We start from the raw sequence: 23,788 nt of genomic DNA on the forward strand, positions 1-23,788 counted from the left end.
TATAGTATGCCTGTGAATGGGCCTTTCCCGTGCTTAGAACTGTCCCTGCACAAAGTGTCATTTCTGCAGGAAAAAAAGGCTATAATGAATTGTCGGCTCCCGTACCAGGCCACATGCCCTCAACATTGGGAGGATGCTTTGGGGTCCCCCAAAGCACCATGTCCCCATGTTGATGGGGACAAGGGCCTCATCCCCACAACCCTGGCCGGTGGTTGTGGGGGTCTGCAGGCAGGGGCTTATCAGAATCTGGAAGCCCCCTTTAGCAAGGGGACCCCCAGATCCCAGCCCCCCTTTTTGAAATGGTAAGGGGGTACAAAAGTACCCCTACCATTTCACAATTTCACAAAGAAAGTGTAAAAAATAGTTCAATAAGACAAACACACTTTTGAAAAAGTCCTTTATTTAAAAAAAATAAAATAAAAAAAAAGATTCAAGCGGTGGTAATCCACTCTTGCAGGTTTCCGTTCCATCAGAGGGGGGCGGGTCACCCACACGTCATTGGGGAAGCCCGGCTTCCCCACTTGCGTCAGAGGGGATCGGGGTCAGGTGACGGATGGCCCCGCCCTCCTCATATAAGAAGTATCAGGCCGCTGGGATCCCGCAGTGTCTCAGACAGTGGAGACAGAGGAAGGATGGGTGGACTGCGCTGCGCTGGACTGAGAGATCACCCGTCGCTGGATCAGATCAGCCATCGCTGGACCCCGGAGAGATGATCATCCGTCGCTGGATAGCAAGAGTGGATTACCACCGCTGGAATCTTTTTTTATTTTTTTTTAATAAAGGACTTTTTCAAAAAATTGTGTTTGTCTTATTTAACAATTTTTTACACTTTCTTTGTGAAATGGTAGGGGTATGTTTGTACCCCCTTACCATTTCAAACAGAGGGTGGGCCGGGATCTGGGCCAGGACCAGGGCCCTCCGGCCAGGGTTGTGGGGATGAGGCCATTGTCCCCATCAACATGGGGACATGGTGCTTTGGGGGGGAACCCAAAGCATCCTCCCAATGTTGAGGGCATGTGGCCTGGTACGGTTCAGGAGGGGGATGACACTCTCTCGCCCCCCCCCCCCCTATTTTCCTGCGGCCTGCCAGGTTGTGTGCTCGGATAAAGGGTCTGATATGGATTTTTAGGGGGAACCGCACGTCAATTTTTTTTTACATTTGACGCGGAGTTCCCCTTAATATCCATACCAGACCTGAAGGGTCTGGTATGGATATTTAGGGAGAAAATTTTTTTGAACAGTAACTTGCATATTAGCCTTTAAAATTAGCACTTTAGATTTTGAACGTTTGAGTCCCATAGCCTCTAATAGGGTTCTAAAGTTCACATGAAGTTTAGGTCTGTTCGCAGGTTCTGGTGTGAACCGAACAGGGGGGTGTTCGGCTCATCCTTACCCACAAGTGCTTTTTTACCACTACTATTCTTTTATATTGTTTTTTTGCATTTACAAATGCAGCAATTTAGAAATTAGATGAAAGGTTTAGCTCTGGATAACACTTTTTAATAGATAAAAAGTGCATTTTATATACACTTATATAGATCAGACCAAAATGAGGGACAAATGAGGAGGAATGAGGGACAGAGGGACATTGCTCCAAATTAGGGACAGTCCCTCGAAATCAGGGACAGTTGGGAGCTATGAATATGTATACTTGCGGTTTGAGTGCCTGTTTCTTGAGCTCCTTTGAGCTGGATTATATTAAGGTGTGTTTTGTGTTTATAATACTAGACATAGCCACCTTTGTGGTTGCTGATTAAGTGTAATTAAAAAAACAAACAAAAAAACGATACTGTATATTTGCTGTGGCTATTTTTTTGGTGAAGCTCATAACTTATCCCGATGAGGAGACGTTAGTGCTTTTAGGTACAGTGTGAATACAGGATCAGCAAGATTGCAGCTGAAAGTGGAAAAATTATTGTTTTGTTAAGTTAATTTGTACTGTGCTGTCACATGCAGACATGTTGAGCTGCAGTTGGATGCACTATATAGCATTGCTATAGTGATGGATTGCTCAAAAATGATGCATAGTGCAAGGAAACGCAGCACATGGGCGTGAATAACACCAACTGCCACCAATGTTATTTCTCTTGATTGATGCGTAGCGGGTACATAGTTCCATAGTAGGTGAGGTTGAAAAAAAAGACACAAGTCCATCAAGTCCAACCTATGTGGGTGATTTGATGTCAGTATTACATTGTAAATCCCTGCATGTTGTGGTCGTTCAGGTGCTTATCTAATAGTTTATTGAAACTACCGGTGATCCCCACTGAAACCACCGCCTGTGGAAGGAAATTCCACATCCTTGCCGCTCTTACAGTAAAGAGCCCTCTACGCAGTTTAATGTTAAACCTCTTTTCTTCTAATGAGTGGCCACGTGTCTTATTAAATTCCCTTCCACAGAAAAGTTTTATCCCTATTGTGGGGTCATCAGTACAGTATTTGTAAATTGAAATCATATCCCCTCTCAAGCGTCTCTTCTGCAGAGAGAATAAGTTCAGTGCTCGCAACCTTTCCTCATAACTAATATCCTCCAGACCTTTTATTAGTTTTGTTGCCCTTCTTTGTACTCACTCTATTTCCAGTACATCCTTCCTGAGGACTGGTGCCCAGAACTGGACATCATACTCAAGGTGCAGCCAGACCAGAGTCTTGTAGAGCGGGAGAATTATTGTTTTATCTCTTGAGTTAATTCCCTTTTTAATGCATGACAATATTCTGTTTGCTTTGTTAGCAGCAGCTTGGCATTGCATGCCATTGCTGAGCCTATCATCTACTAGGACCGCCAGGTCCTTTTCCATCCTTGATTCCCCCAGAGGTTCTCCCCCCAGCTTGCATTCATATTTTTGCCACCCAAATGCATTATTTTACATTTTTCCACAACCCTCATTTGCCATTTAGTTGCCCACCCCATTAATTTGTTCAGATCTACTTGCAAGGTTTCCACATCCTGCGTAGAAGTTATTGCCCTGCTTAGCTTAGTATCGTCCGCAAATGCAGAGATTGAACTGTTTACCCCATCCGCCAGGTCGCTTATGAATAAATTAAACAGGATTGGTCCCTGCACAGAACCCTGGGGGACCCCACTATCCACCTCTGACTATTCCGAGTACTCCCCATTTATCACCACCCTCTGAACTCGTCCTTGTAGCCAGTTTTCAATCCATGTACGCACCCTATGGTCCCTGCTGACAGATCTTACTTTGTACAGTAAATGTTTATGGCAGGGATATGCACCTAGCGAACCTCCAACTGTTTCAGAACTGCAAGTCCCATGAGGCATAGGAAGACTTTGACAGCCACAAGCATGACACCCAGAGGCAGAGGCATGATGGGCCTTGCAGTTTTGCAACAGTTGGAGGTCCGCTAATTGCATATTCCTGGTTTATGGGGAACTGTGTCAAATGCTTTTGCTAAATTCAGACACACCACATCTACGGGTCTTCCTTTATCTAGATGGCAACTCACCTCCTCATAGAAGGTTAATAGATTGGTTTGGCGAGAACAATTCTTCATGAATCCATGCTTACTGCTAATGATACCGTTTTCATGACTAAAATCTTGTATATAATCCCTTATCATCCCCTCCAAGAGCTTGCATACTATTGATGTTAGGCTAACTGCTCTGTAATTCCCAGGGATGTATTTTGGCCCTTTTTAAAATATTGGTGCTACATTGGCTTTTCCCAACGTTGGACAACGCACAACAAAACAGCTCTGGTGTAAAGTGGCTGTTAGCCATAATTATCCATTGTCAGTAGCTGGTTCATTAGCTTTTTTGTACCTGGTTCTGTTGTGAATAAACAAATTCAGTGTATTTGCAAATGAAACAATTCAAATAAGAAGGAAAAAAAAAACAATCATCCCTTAACTTTGTTGCCTTTAAAATGTTTATTTACCGCCATCTAGTGTTAGAAAATCAAATTGCTTTAATAGAATTTTGGTCAAAGAAAATACTATAGACTTGTTAGAGCAGTGAGGACAGGGTTCACTAACAGGCCATGTATTACCTTGGGGAGATGCAGACTAAAATACTGCAATCACTGAGCAGCAAATGATATCACCTGTCATGTATTTCAGTTATGTTGCAAACCTGGCCTGTTAGTGTGCCCTGAGGACAGGGTTGATGACCACTGAGTTAGAGGATATGCAGACCTTTGTGGAAATTCTACATGTATATGAGGAAATTCTTTAATCTGAGCTCCATGCAAACAGCTAAATGTGTGGATGCAATACACACAGAGGAACAGTTTTACCAGCAAGAGGATGTGTGTTTCTCCTCTTCCAGCTCTGAGACTTGCACAGCTCTACCACACTTTACAGCCCTAGGTATTGGGGGAGAGATGTGAAATTTCTTTGCTGCAGCTTAGTAACATGAACAGTTCTTCTCCCTGTGACTGGACAGTGAACAGAGAAGCAGCAGACTAGTGAGCTCCTCTCTCTGGCACTCTGAACTCTCCTTTATATCAACATGCTCTGCTCCTGCACAACTGATTGTCCCCTTGTGTGGTTTCTACCTTTTTCAGTCTGTGCTCTGTTGTACAGGGACAGTAAGAATCTAATACCAAGTAAAATTTCAAGTGGAGGGCCACCCTAAAAAAAATAAAAAAAATAGCTTTAATATTCTTTAAAAAATTTTGATTTTTTTTTCCTTTAACTTACCAGAAACCCCTGTTGCAAGGCAGTCTTCCTAATCTGCCTCTTCCTACTCTGCAGTGATCTTCAGTCTTCTCTCCTCCTCGCGTTGTCTTCTGGTGAATGGGGCGTGGTGTGTTCTGGGAAATGTGTGTGTGTCCCAGAACACAGCGCGCCTCATTCACAAAGTGCCGCGCGACTCGTGCATGAGCAGTAGGGGACAGGCAGTGAAGCCGCAAAGCTCCACTGCCTGTTTCCCTTAGTGAAGATGGCAGCGCCAGGACATGATACGAGGGATGTATCAGCCTCGGGGGGGCCGACATCGCGGGCAACCTGGACAGGTAAATGTCCTTGTTAAAAGTCAGCAGTTACAGTATTTGTAGCTGCTGACTTTTAAAAAAACAATTTCCGCTGGAACACCACTTTAAGTACTGCTTACATTTAAAGGATGAATTGATGAATACAGAACTGAGTTAATGCATGCCATTCGTATCTGCCTAAAGTTCAGCTTTAATATAGGAATTTTGTTTTTCTTGTTGCAGGTTAGGCATAGTCCTCATGATAGCTGTGATGCTAGCCCAGGTTGTGGCAGCTCAGTTCTTATTTCTTCAAGACAAAATATTACCAACTGACAAGAGTAAACCATTGGCCATCAATAACAGGTAAGCCTTTTTATTGACAGAGCTACTTTATTATTCTTTATTTATGGTTTATGTCCTGCTAGCAATCAAACCAACCAGAATTCATCCAAAACTTAAAGCGATAATAATCCCAAAAAACAAATATTGTTGTACTGGAGCTTACCAGTTTGTAGATGGGGTGGCTGCATTCATTTTCTTTTGTTTTTGAAAAGCAAGGAAAAAAAAACAGCCAGATAGTAAAGTAAAAGAAGCATACATTACACAAAATACACATTGTTAGGCACACAGTGAACCCCTTCCCAGCCAGTGTTATATTATTAGTACAGTGTCATTGTAAGTATTATCACTGTACTGGTGTCTCCAGTGACGTCAGTGTCAGTTGATAACCCTCCCAGATAGTGTCTGTTAGCGCCAGATTACCCACCACCCTATCACAGTCCTATTATAAGACACTGATCACCACCATTATAGTATAACATCTATAGCTGTGTAAATTCCAGTATAAAGTATAAACCATAGTTTGTAGACATAACTTTCCACAAACCAAATAATATACACTTATTGGGATTCTTTTTACCAAAAACATGTAGCAGAATACATTTTGTCCTCAATTTATTAATTTTTGATGTTTTTAATTGCAATCTTTGATTTGTTTTATAACAAATGGAAAACATTTTTTTTAATTTTCTAGGCTTTTTTTCATTTATAATATAATAAAAAAAAAAAAAAAAAGTGGTGATCAAATACCAAAAAAGAGCTATATTTGTGTGAAAAAAAATTCTAATTTCATTTGCGTACAACATTATATAACTGCGCAAATTGTCAGTTAAAATAGCGCAGTATGAACAGCAAAAAATTCCCTGGTCGCGAAGGGGGTAAAACTTTCCGGAGGTCAAGTGGTTAAAGCTGAACTGGAGCTATGTTGTGTTGACAGTAAGAAGTAGATCGTTTTCAATGGAGCTCTTTTGTGAGTTTAAAGCTGAAGACATATCAGTGTAAATCAATTGCTTAAGGTGGTTTATTTAAATTTTTGGGGGATACAACACCATTAGTTGTGTAATGATGTGTATCCCATAACCTGCAAAATGTTGATGATGCTAAAAATCCCACCTGCAGTGCCTTTTCAGCCACTGAATACTGCCCTGAGAAGCTGTCTTCTGGCATTGAGACGTAACTGTGGTCACTGCTATACACCCACCCCTTTTTGCCTTTTCCGCTATTCATACTGTTTTTATTACTATAAACCCACAATGCATCATATTCTGTGAATGGATGGTGGGGCATTTGAATTACAGGTTTCCACCACCCATGTACAGAACACAATGCATTATGGATGTGTATTGTAGCGGCTGCTCTGCATCACCACTACATTGCCAAGTTGGCCGGGACTCTCAATGAACAGAGACACAGCTTGTCAACTCTGCAGGAGTGATTCTCCTCTCCCTTTTTATTCTAACAGACATGTTCACAGTCAAGACAGCCCACTCTACCCTTTCCTCTAATTCTTCATTGGCAGAGTAAAGTTAGCCAATCAAGGGAGGACTGGAGAAGCTGTAAAAGAACTTTGCGAGATGAAGTTCCCAGATCAGGCTGCTTGACTGAAATCAACACATAGAGAACTACATAGCCCAAGAAGCACTCCTGCACAGGAAAAGAGGCTTCCTGGGAGAGGATAGAGCTATCACGAGGTGCGAGAGAGTCTGGACATGGGGACAGAGTGCTGCAGCCTTAGATCTGGGGGATTGCGCCTGCTACAGTCAGGAAGTCGGCAGCGGGCCTTCGGAGCTAAAGGAGGACCCCGAGTGTATTCTCAGGCATCCCGATCAGCGTGTGATACTCCCGTGGGGAGGTGTCAATTGGGCACTCAAAAGGACTGGTACCATAGTATTTGGACACAGGAGTTGGTGAGAGGGCTTTCTCCCAATCCTCCCTAAGTCAGGACTCTGAATTAACTTTGTTGCTCTGCCTTTCTTAGTTACACAGGACTGTGATGCTGTTACACCCTGCCTGGCAATGAACACCATTATCCACTACTATATTGGATTACAACAGTGGTTGCATGCCAAGCCCTTCTGGATGTACTGTGTTCACCTCATTACAGGAGATCAACAAGTCTTAAGGGCTCCATCTGTGTTCAGGACACTAGTCACTTACAAGTGGATCCACACTGGGGGTTGATTCAATGCACTGGGTCAGGTATTGTGATTAAGCAGGCTTGCTGGGACTGTGGTGCTAGGGTGAAGAAGGGAGAGGACTGACAGACAAAAATATGGTAATTTCTCTACTCTCCTCCTGCCTGGACTCATATAGCCCAATTCATTTGAAGTTATCAGATACTCTATTAAAGTTAAAGCGGTTCTTCACCCTAAAGGGGAAGTTCCGCTAATCTGATCCCTCCCCCCCTCCGGTGCCACAATCGGCACCTTTCAGGGGGGAGGGGGGTGCAGTTACCTGGATTATCCAGGTATCTGCACCCACTTCCGGGCAGACCGCCGCAGATGCCCCGCTCCCCCCATTGTGTTCTGGGAAACACAGTTCCCAGGACACAGCGGGGGACCAGAAGAGACGCGCAGCGCGACTCGCGCATGCGCAGTAGGGAACCGGGCAGTGAAGCCGCAATGTTTCACTTCCCGATTTCCTGACAGAGGATGCCGGGGGGGGGGGGGGCAGCAGCGAGACGAGCGATCGCTCATCATCTGCCGCCGACATCGCTGGACCCTGGGACAGGTAAGTGTGATTTTATTAAAAGTCAGCAGCTGCAATATTAGTAGCTGCTGGCTTTTAATATTTTTTTTTTTAGGTGCAGAACCACTTTAACATTGCATTTTCTTGACTTGTTATTCTCATGTGTTTACCTCTGCTTGTGGGGCCATTCCACTTAAAGTAGTTCCCTGAAAGCAGACAGACCTGATCTTGTTGATTTTTTGACTTTGTCCTTTATTATATTTCATCATACTTGTTTACTGCTTTATATCACTGTGATTGTTTGTTCTATTTTCTTTTAAGCAAGCTCATAGTAAAAGTTACTTTCTGAGTTCACCAGAAGTCTTTCACTGCGGTATTTACTAGGGTTGTCCTGATACCAATACCGAGCATTTGCGTGAGTACTTGTACTTGCACAAATGCTGCCAATGCCAGATCTGATACCTGGGAGAGATAAATAAAGCGATCCAGCGCAACCGTAAGTCTGCAGGCGGAACAGCGGAAGTGACATTCCGTGTCAACGTTGGCGGTTGGACATCCCGACACCCATCTTGGTACACCTTGCACTCGGCCGCAGTAAGCCAGCAGTGGAAATCTTGTTACACCCAGCCCAAACTATATAACAAGTGTAAAACAAGATGGCCACTACTGCTTTTATGCGGCCGAGTGCAAGGAGTACCATCGCAGGCAGCCTTTCCTCATGGCATTTCAGTGACTGCCCATCAGTGCCCAATGCCCATGAGGGCCACCTATCAGTGCCAGCCACCTGTCAGTGCCATCTATCAGTGCCAGTACCACCTATCAATGCCATCTATCAGTGCAAGCCACCTGTCAGTGCCAACTATCAGTGCCCGCCATCTGTCAGTGACCCAAGATCTGTCAGTACCAGCCATCAGTCAGTGCCCATCAGTGCTCACCAGTGCTGCTTAATCAGTGCCACCTATCAGTGCCCATCAGTGCTGCATATCAGTGCCACCTACCTAATCTGTATCGTGTTTTGAAAATTGTCACATGACATTAAAAAAAAAGTATCTGTATTGACGAGTACTTGAAAAAAAGCATTGGTACTTGTACTCGGTCTTAAAAAAGTGGTATCAGGACAAGCCTAGTATTTACACTACACTACTGCCAGGTGTGTCAGTGGAGTTGAGTCTGTTCTTGGGTTTAAAGAGGCAGCGTGAGGAACCAACAATATTCAAGTGGCTCCTACCAGGGTAGCGCTACTGTAGTAATAGGAACAATATGAATAGTGGAAAGGCAGAAGGGGGTGGGTGAGTGGCACACATTTTCTCTGTAGCAGCACCTGTAGTTACCTCTCACAGAACCAGAGGACAGCCACTCAGGACAGTGTCCAGTGGCTGTTAGGGGGCAGTAGAATCAGCCACTTGCAGGTAATGGGATATACATCATTATACCACACACACCAATAACTAATGCGTATGATGCTGTATCCCAAAACAAAAACCAACCAAACAAAAAACTAGACTTTAGCCTTAAATTAGTATGAAAAACAAAAGCACAGTGGCTAAGTGGTTATCACTCCCAGAGGATAGCCCAAGGGTCATCAGTTTGAATACAAACCACGGCACTACCTGCCTGCAGTTTGCATGTTCTCCCTGTGCCTGCGTGGGTTTCCTCCCACACTCCAAAGACGTGGTGGTAGGCCATTTGGCTCCTGTTTAAATTGTCCCTACTATGTGTATGTATGAATGTGAGTTAGGGACCTTAGCTTGTAAGTGCCTTGAGGGCAGGGACTGATGTGAATGTATAATATATGCTGTATTTATTGGCATATAACACACACTTTTTTACCTTGAAAATCAGGTGCAAATAGAGTGTGTGTGTTATACGCCGATACTGCAATTTGGGCTGCCTAGGAGGGAACGGGGAGGGGGCGGGACAAGAGCTGTCAGATTACATACAAAGAGAATCTCCAGTTTACTCAGAGGCCTCTGTAATAGGAAGTCTTGTCTCCTGGGCTGGCATTGGACCAGTGATATCATAGAAGCCAGGCCAGGAGGCGTGACTTTGTATTACAGAGGCCGCCGAGTAAACAGGAGATTCTCTCTGTATGTAATCTGACAGCGCTTGTCCCGCCCCCCTCCCGGTCCCCTCTGAGGCAGCAGTAATCTGAGGTGAGGCTGCAGATGGGCATTGATCAGGCTGCATTCATGCCAATGGTGAGGCTGTAGATGGGCATTGATCAAGCTGCATTGATGGGCAATTGTGAGGCTGCAGATGGCATTAATCAGGCTACAGATGGGCAATGGTGAGGCTGCATTGATGGCCACTGACCCTTATTTTGCTTTAAAGTTCTTTATTTAAAATTTTCGTTTTTTTTCTGAAACTTCCCTCCTAAAATGATGGTGCATGTTTTATGCCGATAAATATGGTATACCTGTATGTAAAGCACTGCATACATTGATGGCCTTATTTAAGTACCTGTAATAAATATAAGCAAACATTACACTGCATCTTTATAATTCTTAGATGTGATGGCTGCATTCATATTGTTTTTAGGCTTACCTTTCTTTTATTTTCACCTGGTGATCTGGCCAGTAAGTCTGTTTTTCAAAGAAACAAGCTGTCCTGAAGGTGGGGCAGTTAGAGGGTTAAGGCAAACCATTTAACACTGACAGGGCTGCTTAAAATGATCTGGTTTTATCTAAATCTTTTATCCCAAAAGAAAAAAAACTGTTGTTGTAACTGCTTACAAAGGATTAGCTGGAGTCAATTTGTTTTAGCGTATCAAAAGACCGACAATGTTGCTGTCCAAAGGTGTCACTTCTTCATCCAGAGTGAAGACACTACAGGAGGTATGTAACTGGCCAGATCACCAGGTGAAAACAAAGGGTAAAAAGCCTAAAATAAACAAAACAAAAAAACCTAAAAACAAATGCAGCCACCACATCTGCTGATTGGTAAGCTGCAGTAAATTGCATTCTTGGTTTTGGGTTTAATACCGCTCCAAGCAATTGCTTTGCATTGACAAGTCTCAGAATGTGCATTTCTACGAGTAAGGTTATGTTGTCGTGTTTTTCATAATTTCTCAGCAAATTGTGATGTACTTCTTTAGTTGTTCATGTTGTCTGTAGTAGTCCAAATCATATTATTTTTCCTAGGAGAGGATTTCAGAACTTTAGCTACTTCTTCATGTTCTACTCAGCTATCCTTGGTTTGGGCTCATGTTTACTCCGAGTCATATTTAACGTGTTCCTGGGGAGCTGGCTACTGGCTAGGATTGATCGTCCACTTTTCCCAAGAGGTTTTGAAGGAGCCGATATGGGTGGGTACCTTCAGTGTTTGTCTATGTACAGTAATGTTTTGTGTGTGTGTGATAGATCTCTAAACCTTATTTTATCTGCATGCTGCTCATATTTGGATCATATGAGTTTGAGGAAACTGCGCATGAATTGTTGTACCATGAAAGCAAAGTTTTCAACATGATTCGTTTTTGAGATGAGGTTGATTTAGTAAATGAAAATAGACTGTTTACTTTGCAAGGGAAGTTTAACTTTGATGGGGAATTTTTCCTAGAGTTTAGTGAATGAGCTTTTATCTAGACATGTGCGGTTCGTTTCATTCCAAATGAATATTTGGACAAATTCTTCGTTATTCGGAGATTTGGATATATTCAAATACCTGAATTACAGTATAAAAATTTTTTACTGAATGCTCCGAAAAAAGAAACTAAATTTGTTTGAATTTCTGAAATTCAAATCGAATTTTACATCAAATTCCATTTGAATTCAAACTGTAAACATATTTTTGAAATCAAAGACTGTGTGTGTTATTAGAGTACCATTTCGAAATAATGCTGTTTTTGTTAAGCCAAAATGTGATTTAAAGAGTTATTGTAATCATTTAGTGGAGATTTTTCTTATGTTTGTTCACTCTGCCACATTCTAATTGAAAAATGACCGTTTCGAAATTTATCGATTCGAACGCTTCGAATCAAGGAATAAAATATATATAATTCGGTAAAAGAAAATTCAAAAAAAGACAAAACGAATTCCAAATACAAATTGAATGAATCATCCAAATTGAACTAAACTAAACAACTAGATCAACTAATCTAATACTAAACTAAACACATTTTTCGTCATGCCCATATCTACTTTTATCATCCAATTATGTACAAGCAAAAAAAAGCTTTTTTAAATTTTTTTTATTTTCCCTGCATGTGATTGGCTGTTCTTTGCAAAAGTGAAATTTCACCACATTCACTAAGCTCTGGGGAAAATTCCCTTGCCATGTGCAACTTCCTTTGCAGCCTATTTTTCTTTAGTAAATCAACTCCAGTATCTTTGAATTCTGCTACAATACATATGCTGTTTTTGACCATACTCACATGCACCCTAATAGTCAATTGCTTCATACTGTGTATGTAAAAGAATCTTTCAAAACTTTCCCCTTGTCAAAACACAATAGCTCAGTGGGGAGATTGCTGTACTATAATCACATTGTTAGTAGAGGACCTCCTTTTAAGCTCCTCAAAACTTTTTGACAAATATCCTAAAATTGACATTATGCTAAACACTCAGTGAAAACTCAAGTTAGTTGTTTCTGTGGAATGAGTTATGTTTAACCACTTAAGTCCCGGACCATTTTGCTGGCCAAAGACCAGACTACTTTTTGCGATTCGGCACTGCGTCGCTTTAACTGACAATTGCGCGGTCGCGCGACGTGGCTCCCAAACAAAATTGACGTCCTTTTTTCCCACAAATAGCTCTTTCTTTTGGTGATACTTCATCACCCCTGCGTTTTTTATTTTTTGCGCTATAAACAAAAAAAAGATGTGTATTGAAGTAGGGCATTGGGGAGTGCGCTGCCCGGTCTGGGGAAGGTGGAAGATTTTGGGGGCGGAGAAGAGATGAGGGCTGTGGAGGGATATGTGTATTGAAGTGGGGCATTGGGGAGTGTGCTGCAGAGGTCAGAGCCGAGAAGAGGTGGAAGTGAGATGTGGACAGCCTGCAACAGAGAGCTGAACCCTGCACACTGTACAGAGTTCAGGGGTGCGCTATGTACATAGTGCACCCCTAATACTGCACCTTGTTCATAGCACACCTCTGAATTTAGCACTCTGTGCATAGGGCACCCCCAGGGGCAGACTGACCATTGGACCACTCGGGCACTGCCCGAGGGCCCCATGCCACTAGGGGGCCCCATCAGGGTTGCCAGCCTCAGTAAAACCAGGGACAGTATGTCAAAATTTGCGTTTTTTTACATCCGTCTCTGAAATGACCCTTTACCAACATCCTTTTGATCGAAAAAATCACGAGATTATAGCTGCCCCACCTCTCCAGTACCTTCTCAGCCAATAGAAACATGTCTGTGTATACGGTGTGATTGTATACTGTGTGTGAGTGTTTGTGTATACTGTGTGGCCCCATAATCTCTGATTGCCTGGGGGCCCCATAATCTCCTATTGCCCGGGGGCCCCATGAGTTGTCAGTCCGCTCCTGGGCACCCCTGAAACTGCGCATAGCGCATCCCTGAATTTTGCACAACTCACTCCTGGTATATATTGCTCCTTTAACCACTTTCCACCTGCACTATAACCATAAGGTCAGTGGTGTATTTAGGTTTTGTGCTGAACTAGGCTTGACAAAACTCATGTACCCCCTAATTTAAATACACCCCACCCCTTCCTGTCAAGGCCACACCCCTTCCTGATTAAGACCCACCCTATCAGCGCAGCTTACGAGTGCCGCCTCATTTGTGCACAACAGTGCAGCCTCATCAGGGGCCATCAGTGCAACCTATTGGTGCCCATCAGTGCAGCCTCACCTGGGGACACCAGTGCAGCATATCAGTGGCCATCAGTGCAGCATCACCAGGCTCCACCAGTGCAGCCTATCAGTGCAGCCTCATCAATGCAGCTTATGAGTGCTGCCTCATCTTTGGCAATCAGCGCATACTCAGTTTCATAATATAACAGTTTATTAGTGTATGAGTTATGTTTTGATTATAGCATGAAGCACTTTGCACATGCTGAAATCGATGCAAGCTCATTAAACAGTCCTCATTCAGTGAAAGTTTATATACTGCAAAGTTTGCATTGATTTCAGCATGCATGGATCACTTTACAGTACATGAACTTTCACTGAATGTGGACTGTTTAACCACTTCAATACCGGGCATTTTCACCCCCTTCCTGCCCAAGCCAATTTTCAGTTTACAATGCTGTCGCACTTTGAATGACAATTGCGCGGTCATGCAACACTGTAACCAAATGAAATTTTTATATCTTTCCCCCCCACAAATAGAGCTTTCTTTTGGTGGTATTTGATCACCTCTGCGGTTTTCATTTTTTTGGGCTATAAACAAAAGATGAGCGACAAGTTTGAAAAATAACTTTTTTTTAAATGTTTCCTCAGTTTAGGCCGATATGTATTTTTCTACATATCCACACTTATATACCATATACACTTTTGACAACATTTTGGGACCATTGGCATTTATACAGTGATCAGTGCTATATAAATGCATTGATTACTGTATAAATGTCACTTGCAGGGAAGGAGTTAACACTAGGGGGCGATCGAAGGGTTAACTGTGTGTCCTAGGGAGTGATTCTAACTGTAGGGGGTGCGGACTCGCAAAGGGAGGAGACCGATCGGTGTTCCTCTGTACTGGGAAAACATGATCGCTCTCCTCTCACCTGACAGGACATAGATCTGTGTTTACACACACAGATCCATGGTCCTGCTAGGTTAACGGGCAATCGCGGGTGCCCTGGCTGACATCGCTGCGGCCAGGCACACGTATCGGGTCCCATGTGACACGGCAGTGGCGCGCGTGCGCCTCCCAGGCGGCCGGGAAGCCCAGGACGTCATATGACGCCTGCCCAGAATGGGAGATCCCTCCTGTCATACGACTACATGCGGGATGTGAAGTGGTTAATGAGTTTGTAGCACACATGGACCACTTAACTGCAATATGATTTTTATATATTATCCACATTGAGACCTTTGTATTCTGCTTGGCGCATGCACAAAAGTAATAGTATTTGTTCTACCTGCTCACCTGGTTGCCATCTGGGGGTTCCTCTTCCTATTGTCACAGAGAGACCAGGATCGGGCAGAAGATGTAATGTAAGGATGCTGCGTGGAGGAGGGCAGGTGGAGCGTTAGGCTCCGATTCCACCAGTTTAATTATGTGCATCCGGTTTGGCCAGTCACCAGCCGTTTTATGGGGGCGTCAGTCGCTCCTAACACCTGGCCCCATACTCAGGGATAGGCACGGACCAAGGCTGTGGCAGACATTTTCAAAAATACAGACCTTAGTAAAAGACTCAGGGAGACTCAGCGAGTCTGTGACTGAGGGTCAGTGCAGCGGCCGTTGCAGCGCAGGAGAAAAAGCACAGAGCCAGCGCAGAGCCAGAGGAGGAAAGAATGTGCTGCTGCTGGTCCGAGTACCTACCTAAGTGTTTTAGCATGTGCGATGATAATAATGATTGCATCTGCATTCTGCAATCATTAGTACAGGCAAGGGCCCTGCTAGTTGAAGTGGTGATGATGGCATAATTGTCATGCATGGGCCAGTCCCAGACCAGTCCCTTCCCAAGTCCTGTGACTGTCCCTAATCCAGAGCTGCCTCAGTCATAAGAACAAGACAAGCGTTCACAGTGCAGGCTGCCATGACTAACTCTCTGGCTGCTCTACTCCACTAAGACCCCTTTCACACTGGGGTGTTTTTCAGGCACTTTAGCGCTAAAAAAAGCGCCTGTAAAGCACCTGAAAGAAGCCCCATCTGTAATCCCAATGTGAAAGCCCAAGTGCTTTCACATTGAGGCACTGTGCTGGCAAGGCATCAAAAAAAGTCCTGCAAGCAGCTTCTTTGCAGCGCTGCAAAGAAGCTGCTTGCAGGACTTTTTTTGATGCCTTGCCAGCGCAGCGCCTCACTGTGAAAGCACTCAGGCTTTCACATTGAGATTGCAGATGCTTCTTTCAGGCGCTTTTTTTTAACGCTAAATCGCCTGAACAATGCCCCAGTGTGAAAGGGGTCTCAGTGTGAAAGCACTCGGGCTTTCATATTGGGATTGCAGATGTGGCTTCTTTCAAACGCTTTACAGGTGCTTTTTTTTACACTAAGACCCCTTTCACACTGCTCCGCCCATAACGCTATTTTTAGTGGTGTTTTACCATCAGATTTGCACATTTTAACCCCCGCTAGTGGCCGAGAAAGGGTTAAAACCACCCGCAATGCACAGCAATAGCAGAGTTTTGCCGGCGGTATAGCCGCGTTGCCCCATTGATTTCAATGGGGCACTGCTCCTTCACCGCTCCAAACAAGCTGCTGGCAGGACTTTTCCCGACGTCCTGCCAGCGCACTGCTCCAGTGTGAAAGCCCTCAGGCTTTCACACTGGAAACAATGGTGCAGCTGTTTGAGGGCAGATTGCAGGCGCTATTTTTAACGCTATAGCGCCTGCAAAACATCCCAGTGTGAAAGGGGTCTTAGAGTCAGATTGAGCTGCCTTTCAGTTCCTTCCTTCCCCACCGTGAGGGGACGTTGCTGCCACTGAACAGAATTCCAGCCCCTCCATCAGAGATCACTTCGCAGCAGGAGTCAGGAGGAGTGGGTGGCACCATGCCCCCAGCCAGACGGATTTACACAGACCCGTACAGCCTAGGAGAGACTAAGAGAACAGTCATCATCATCATCAAATAATTTTCCGATCCCTGCCCATAATATTAGCAAGTGCTGCACAGCAAGCTGGACGCTGCCAGTGGTTGTATTTGTGTGGAAGGTGGCCGCAGAACTCGGGGGGGGGGGGCTTTTTTTCATGCAGGGGGCTTTTTTTTGCCGCCTCCCCCCAAAGTGCCGCCCTAAGTCTAGGCCTTGTTGGCCTAGTCCAAGACACAGCACTGCATAAGGTGGCAACAGCGTGGGCTTCCAGTGCCAGGAGGGCATCAATAGAAGTCCTCCTGTGATCGCGCTGCAGCATGCAGCCAGCACGCTCTGTAATTGGAGAGTCCTTCAGGCTCGGCCAACCACAGAACCGGGTAAAGACCAGTCACAGCGCCCCTTTAACACTTGATCAGCTGTCAGCCGATGACAGCTGATCACTGACGTAAACAGAAGTCGGTTATTGGCTTTTTTTTTTCCTCATGATCAGTGTGAGGAGAATAAAAGAAAGCCATTAATCGGCTACTGTTACAGGGACATCGGTCCCAATCTGTTTCCGGCAGTGCTACCACCCAGTGCCACCTATCTGTCCCTTATCAATGTCACCTATCAGTGCCACCCATCAGTGCAGCCTCATCAGCGCACATCAGTGGAGAAAAATGACCTGTTTGCAAAATTAACAAACTATGAAAAATGTTATTTTTTTTCAAAATTTAATCTTTTTTTCTTAAGCAAAAATAAAACACCCAGTGGTGATTAAATACCATCAAAAGAAAGCTCTATTTGTGTGGGGAAAAAATGATAAAAATGTAGTTTGTGTACAGTGTTGCATGACCGTGCAATTGTCATTTAAAGTGCGATGGTGCTGAAAGCTGAAAATTGGCCTGGGCAGGAATGGGGTAGAAGTGCCCCAGTAAGCAAGTGGTTAAGATTCTTCCACTGTTGGCCACATCCACCATATGATTCGGTTCAATAGAGGAATTGTGTGGTTGGGTTTTTGCACCTATTGAAAAAAACCTGATACTTAAAAACAAATCTGTCTGAAAAACATATTTTTAATAAGATTTATGAAAAAAAATACATACAACCTCTCAATACTCTACGCTTAGGACAAAGTAAATAAAATGAGAATGATACAGTGTAATTCCATTAAGATTGCTGCCACCATAAAATAATAAAAAAAATATTCAAAATATATTTAAATAAAAAGAGAATAAGACTAATTATTGTACTGTCTAGTAGCGTAATCAAATTCAATATATCGTAAATATAAAAGTGCATAAAACAACCAAAGCAAAAGTATCAATAATAGTAAAGTCCATATAATGTTCATAAATGCATGCTCACATCAATCTGTGATATCTTCATGAACTTGAACAATCAATATTCTTATTAAGGTTTCTGTGCAACTCTCCAATCCTCCACCATGGTGCAAATAGTGTATACAGCTCTCCTATGTCTCCACACTCACCAGAAATATCTGCCTCTCATTTAACTGATTGGCAAAAAAGGTATTCAAAAGGAACCCCTTTTATGCACCTCTGCTCTTTTAAGAACACTCAATCTGCTCCCCATAAGCTCCATTTTTATATTAGGGCTTTTAAAAGTCTTGATCAAGTGTGAATGAACTTCCTACAGCTGGAGGTCTCACCGTCTGTCACCACCTGGCTGGAGAACACCCGCCATAGCATTGCCTGTGTTACTAGGTCATCAATTAAAAAAAAAAAAAAGATTTGTGTATATGAAATGTAATAAAGAATACAATGTACAGTATTTTATGTAACAATTTGTGTGGCATATGTTTCTGGCACCTACAAAATCCCTCATTTAGGATGTTTTTAGTATGGGTTTTTTAGAGGGATGTGGTGCCCAATGGGCACGGCTTGCACCAACAAATTTTTATGTAACAATTTTTTGCTTCCACCACTTCTCATGTATGAAACGTTTTAATTATGCTTATTTCTTTTCTTTACAGGGTATAATACATGGACAGGTATGCTCCAGGTGGATCTTTACCACACTCATCCTGTTACTCTGTCCTTTTGTCACCTTCTCACACAAGAAGTGTCTAGAAGATCTCAAGCAAGCCCAGGTAATAATGGAACTGTATGTCATATTGTACAAACAGAATGTCCCTACAGCGAAGTGCACCAGTTCAGACCCCTTTCACACCGCTAAGCCTATAGCATCGGCGGTAAAACGCCGCTATTTTTAGCAGCGTATTACCGTCGGATTTGCTGCGCATTTCGGCCGCTAGCGGAGCGCTTTTACCCCCCGCTAGCAACCGAGAAAGGGTTAAAACCGCCCGCAATACACTGCAATAACTGGTAAAAATGGGTGAAAAGGATGCGCCAGCCAACATAAAGTAACAACTGCTACACTTAAAATCCCTGAATACCAGGAGATGAAGTGAAAAGATTATATATATATATATATATATATATGTATATATATGTATATATGTATATATATGTATATATATATATATGTATATATATATATATATATATATATATATATATATATATATATACACATACATATACATACATATACATACACAGACACACACAGTATCTCACAAAAGCGCATACACCCCTCACATTTTTGTAAATATTTTATTATATCTTTTCATGTGGCAACACTGAAGATATGAAACTTTGCTACAATGTAAAGTAGTGAGTGTGCAGCTTGTATAACAGTGTAAATTTTCAGTCCCCTCAAAATAACTCAACACACAGCAATTAATGTCTAAACCGCTGGCAAAAAAAGTACACCCCTAAGTGTTAAATTTGGTGTTTCTGCTCTCACTCTCTCATACTGGTCACTGGAAGTTCAACATGGCACCTCGTGGCAAAGAACTCTCTGAGGAACTGAAAAAAAAAAAGAATTGTTGCTCTACATAAAGATGGCCTAGGCTATAAGAAGGTTGCCAAGACCCTGAAACTGAGCTGCAGCACCGTGGCCAAGACCATACAGCGGTTTAACAGTTCCACTTAGAACAGGCCTTGCCATGGTCAACTATAGAAGTTGAGGGCACATGCTCAGCGTCAGATCTAGTGGTTGTCTTTGGGAAATAGATGTATGAGTGCTGCCAGCATTGCTGCAGAGGTTGAAGGGGTGGGGAGTCAGCCTTTTAGTGCTCAGACCATATGCCATACACTGCATCAAATTGGTCTGCGTGGCTGTTGTCCCAGAAGGAAACCTCTTCTAAAGATGATGCACACGAAAGCCTGCAAACAGTTTCCTAAAGACAAGCAGACTTGGATTACTAGAACCATGTCCCCTGGTATGATGAGACCAAGATAAACTTATTTGGTTTCAAGCATGTGTGGTGACAACCAAGCGAGATGTACAAAGACAAGTGTGTCTTGCCTACAGTCAAGCATGGTGGTGGAAGTGTCATGGCACTGGAGAGCTACAGTTCATTGAGGGAACCATGAATGCCAACATGTACTGTGAGATATTGAAACAGAGCATGAGCCCCTCCCTTCTGAGACTGGGCCACAGGGCAGTATTCCAACGTAACAACCTCACACACACCTCCAAGATTACCACTGCCTTGCTAAAGAAGCTGAGGGTAAAGGTGATTGATTGGCCAAGCATGTCTCCAGACCTAAACCCTATTGAGCATCTTCAAATGGAAGGTGGAGGAGTGATGCCATCATGGAGGAGTGGAAGAGGACTCCAGTGGCAACCTGTGAAGCTCTGGTGAACTCCATGCCCAAGAGGGTTAAAGCAGTGCTGGAAAATAATGGTGGCCACACAAAATATTGACACTCTGGGCCCAATTTGGACATTTTCACCTAGGGGTGTACTCACTTTTTTTGCCAGCGGTTTAGACATTAATGGCTGTGTGTTGAGTTATTTTGCGTGGACAGCAAATTTACACTGTTATACAAGCTGTACACTCACTACTTTACATTGTAGCAAAGTGTAATTTCTTCAGTGTTGTCACATAAAAAGATAAAATATTTATAAAATATTTACAAAAATGTAAGGGATGTACTCACTTTTGTGAGATACTGTATTCATTATATTGCAGCTTACCGATTCTTAGATGTGATGTCTGCATACATTTTCTTTTTTAAGCTTTCTTTCTTCTATTTTCATCTGTTGATCCAGCCAGTAAGTCTGCCGTTTTTCAAAAGAACAAGTTATTTTCCAAATGTATTCGTTTACAGGGATGAGACAAACTAACTAACGCAGATAGGGGTGCTTACAATGATCAGTTTTCAATTATTTATGAAAAACCTTTATCCCAAAAGGAAAAAAAACTGTTGGCTGTAACTGAATATAATGAGCTGGATTTTGACTTTAATTTTTTAGTGTATTCATATCTGATAGTACATTTAACTTCCCCCTCCCTCCAGACTGAAAATGCTGCTGCCTGCTCTGCCCCCTGTGCGCTTTCATTCAGAGCGGGGCAGTCTAATACAGAAAGTGTGTTACTCGCTATATCACCATAGAAAAACAGATAGGTGAAAGCCTTAAAAAAGAACACAAATGCAGCCACCCCATCTAATGATTGTTATATGGAAGCATATTACATTTTTGGCTTTAATGTTTATTGAGAATGTTTAGGTTCACTTTAACAGAGGAACGTGAATAGTTTGTGATATAACCCACTCGTATAATAAATATTGACCATCTTCTCTTTTAAATCATTTTGAAAGTAATATTGCTATTACCCAAAAAATCATAGTATCAACATTTTTATTAAACTGTAATATAAGACTCTATGAATTCTTTATTTCAGATGTGCTGATGGACTGCAAAAATAGACATACAAGGACCAAGTGGCACTTGGCATACACTCTTATTAACAACCCTGCACTAATACTAAACAGAAAGCGGAGCTGCTGCCGTACTATTGCTGGTTCACAAAGTCCGGAGGTTTTACAGAGGTTACTAGTGTCTGCTTTACAGTGCACTGGCAGAAAATGGATGCTACCAGAGAAGGCTATGGAAAATTCTGCATCAACAGACCTTACTGTCCAGATCGAAACTGTTCCTGAATAGATGGTGAACACAAACTGATTAAGGAATTATGTGAACTCAGTTGATGAAGGCATCAAACTTTATTGGGATGATCCATTTCCTTATTAAAAAAAAAAAAAAATATATTCTAACCTCTGCAAAAGGAAAACTTCTCTATATGGAACGGGACAGGGGAGAAGTCATGGATGCTGCAGAATGGCAAAGATTAGCCAAGGGAGCCCAAATACATCTCTGATCAAAGCGAACTACAAGGTCCCAACTAGATGTGTCCAGAGGGTATCAGGGGCCTCCCCCCTATGTTTTAGAGGGTGTGGACAAGAAGGAACAGCGTATCATACCTGGTGGATGTGCCCAAAAATCTGCAGGTTTTGGATTTGCACCTATAACTTTACAGGTACTAACCTAACCAAATATCTGCGACAGGCATTACCTCTGCCACCCGGCAGAGGGACCCCTGAGGCCCACCCAGCACCTAAAGCATTTATCTTTATAGTGAAAAGGATTACGATAGCAAGATCTTGGAAATCCCTCACAATACCCTTCAATCTTTAAAAGGCCAAATTGTCCTGGATAATGTTCAATTAACGCCTCTCTGCCATTCTGCAGTATAAGATGCCCAGATTTGAAAATCTTGGGATCCTTGGATCTCTTACCTGAAAGGAACCAACTCACTAGTATCCCAGTGAAGCTTTTAGAGCTTCAGGGGGTGCTAGCTGCTTTTTCTCTTTCCCTTTTTTTTCCTCCTCTTACCTCCTCCTCTGTGTTACCCTTTTGTGACATTTTGGGAAGGGCCATGAGATTGCAGGACAGTCACCATGGACCATATACCCTGCCTGATAGCTGATTATTTTGTTTGAGAGGGTCTGATGGAATTGGGTTGAGGTGTCCCTTCACCTTCCGGGAGGGAGACCCCCCAGTTCAGCAGACTCTCTTTGGCAAACATTATATTTAATATTCAGGAATATTCAGGAATACAGTTACAGCCCTAATTTTTCATATAGGACTCTATGGATATTATGTGTGCAAGCTCTGCTATCGTACTCTGGTATTTTTCTTATATTGTATCGTTTTGCTTTTGTATTGTTAAAACTTTAATAGATTGGAAAAAAATAAATAAAAGGTTGTTTATTTTACTTACTTTAGTTTTGAAAATGACCTTGGAATTTGTAAAGTTGCTCAGAGTCATTATAATATGGATTACCTATTCATACAACTGGTGCCTAAAAGTTAATGTCCACTAGGATTTGCCGCTGAAGTTCTTTATTCCTTGTACAAATGAAAGCGACGGCAAAAGCACCTCAGAGGAATTCAGAAGGTAATCACAAGCAACTCATAAGAAGCTCAAAAGAAAGCTGCATACACTTATCTGCATTTGGTGTGCGCCTGAGGTCCAGCAAATCATTTCACTTCAAAAGAATGTATATGGGCTCTACCTGTCACCATGCTCACAAAATTATCAATCATGATCATTTCATGAAACATATAACGTATACCTCTATGCCCTTGTACACACAGTCGGACATTCCGACGGAAAATGTCCGATCGGACCATGTTGTCGGATAATCCGACTGTGTGCGGACTTCATTGGACTTTTTCCGTCAGAATGTCCGACCAACAAAGTTTGAGAGCTGGATATAAAATTTTCCGACAACATGATCCGATCGGACTTTGTCCAATTGTTTGTAGAGAATTCCGATCGGACAAAGTGCCACGCATGCTCAGATCAAATTCCTAGACCAAAGCTATTGGCTACTAGCCTGAATGTAGTCCCGTCGTAACGAAACGTCATCACGTTCTGAACGATTGGATTTTCCAACAACTTTGTCCGACCGTGTGTATGCAAAACAAGTTTCGGACAAAATCCGTCGGAAAAAATACGATGGATTTTGTTGTCAGAATGTCCGACGGTGTGTACAAGGGCTATAAGTATATAACTCTGATCCCCATTGTTGAAATTTTTATCAAAATCTTTATTCCATATAGATTAAAAATTATTCCACAAACATATATCACAAATGGTTAAAAAACAACCTGCTGCCTCAACTCAACCCACCCAACCTATAATATTAAGGTATAGATGTATACATAAAGCCTTAAAATTACATAGAATAGCAACATTTCTTGAGGTGGCCACCAGAGATGATATATAAAAAAAAATGATTAAAAAAAGTATAATGAA

The 23,788-nt window shown here is 42.7% G+C and overlaps 1 protein-coding gene across 1 annotated transcript in view; it reads left to right on the plus strand.

Moving 5' to 3' along the window:
- LOC143963830 (stimulated by retinoic acid gene 6 protein-like) overlaps positions 1-22,746 on the plus strand; it is an 86,760-nt gene extending 64,014 nt beyond the window's left edge. Inside the window, exons 15-18 of the mRNA XM_077473560.1 lie at positions 5,175-5,294; positions 11,099-11,262; positions 18,584-18,700; positions 21,368-22,746. Coding sequence (XP_077329686.1) covers positions 5,175-5,294; positions 11,099-11,262; positions 18,584-18,700; positions 21,368-21,630 — 664 coding nt within the window. The 3' untranslated portion in view covers positions 21,631-22,746. The remainder of the gene's footprint in view (positions 1-5,174; positions 5,295-11,098; positions 11,263-18,583; positions 18,701-21,367) is intronic.
- The last annotated feature ends 1,042 nt before the right edge of the window (positions 22,747-23,788 follow it).

The sequence above is a fragment of the Lithobates pipiens genome, unplaced genomic scaffold (genome assembly GCF_037356315.1).
Source record: "Lithobates pipiens isolate NorthernLeopardFrog02 unplaced genomic scaffold, aLitPip1_a1.2 Scaffold_8, whole genome shotgun sequence".
Classification (NCBI taxonomy): domain Eukaryota; kingdom Metazoa; phylum Chordata; class Amphibia; order Anura; family Ranidae; genus Lithobates; species Lithobates pipiens.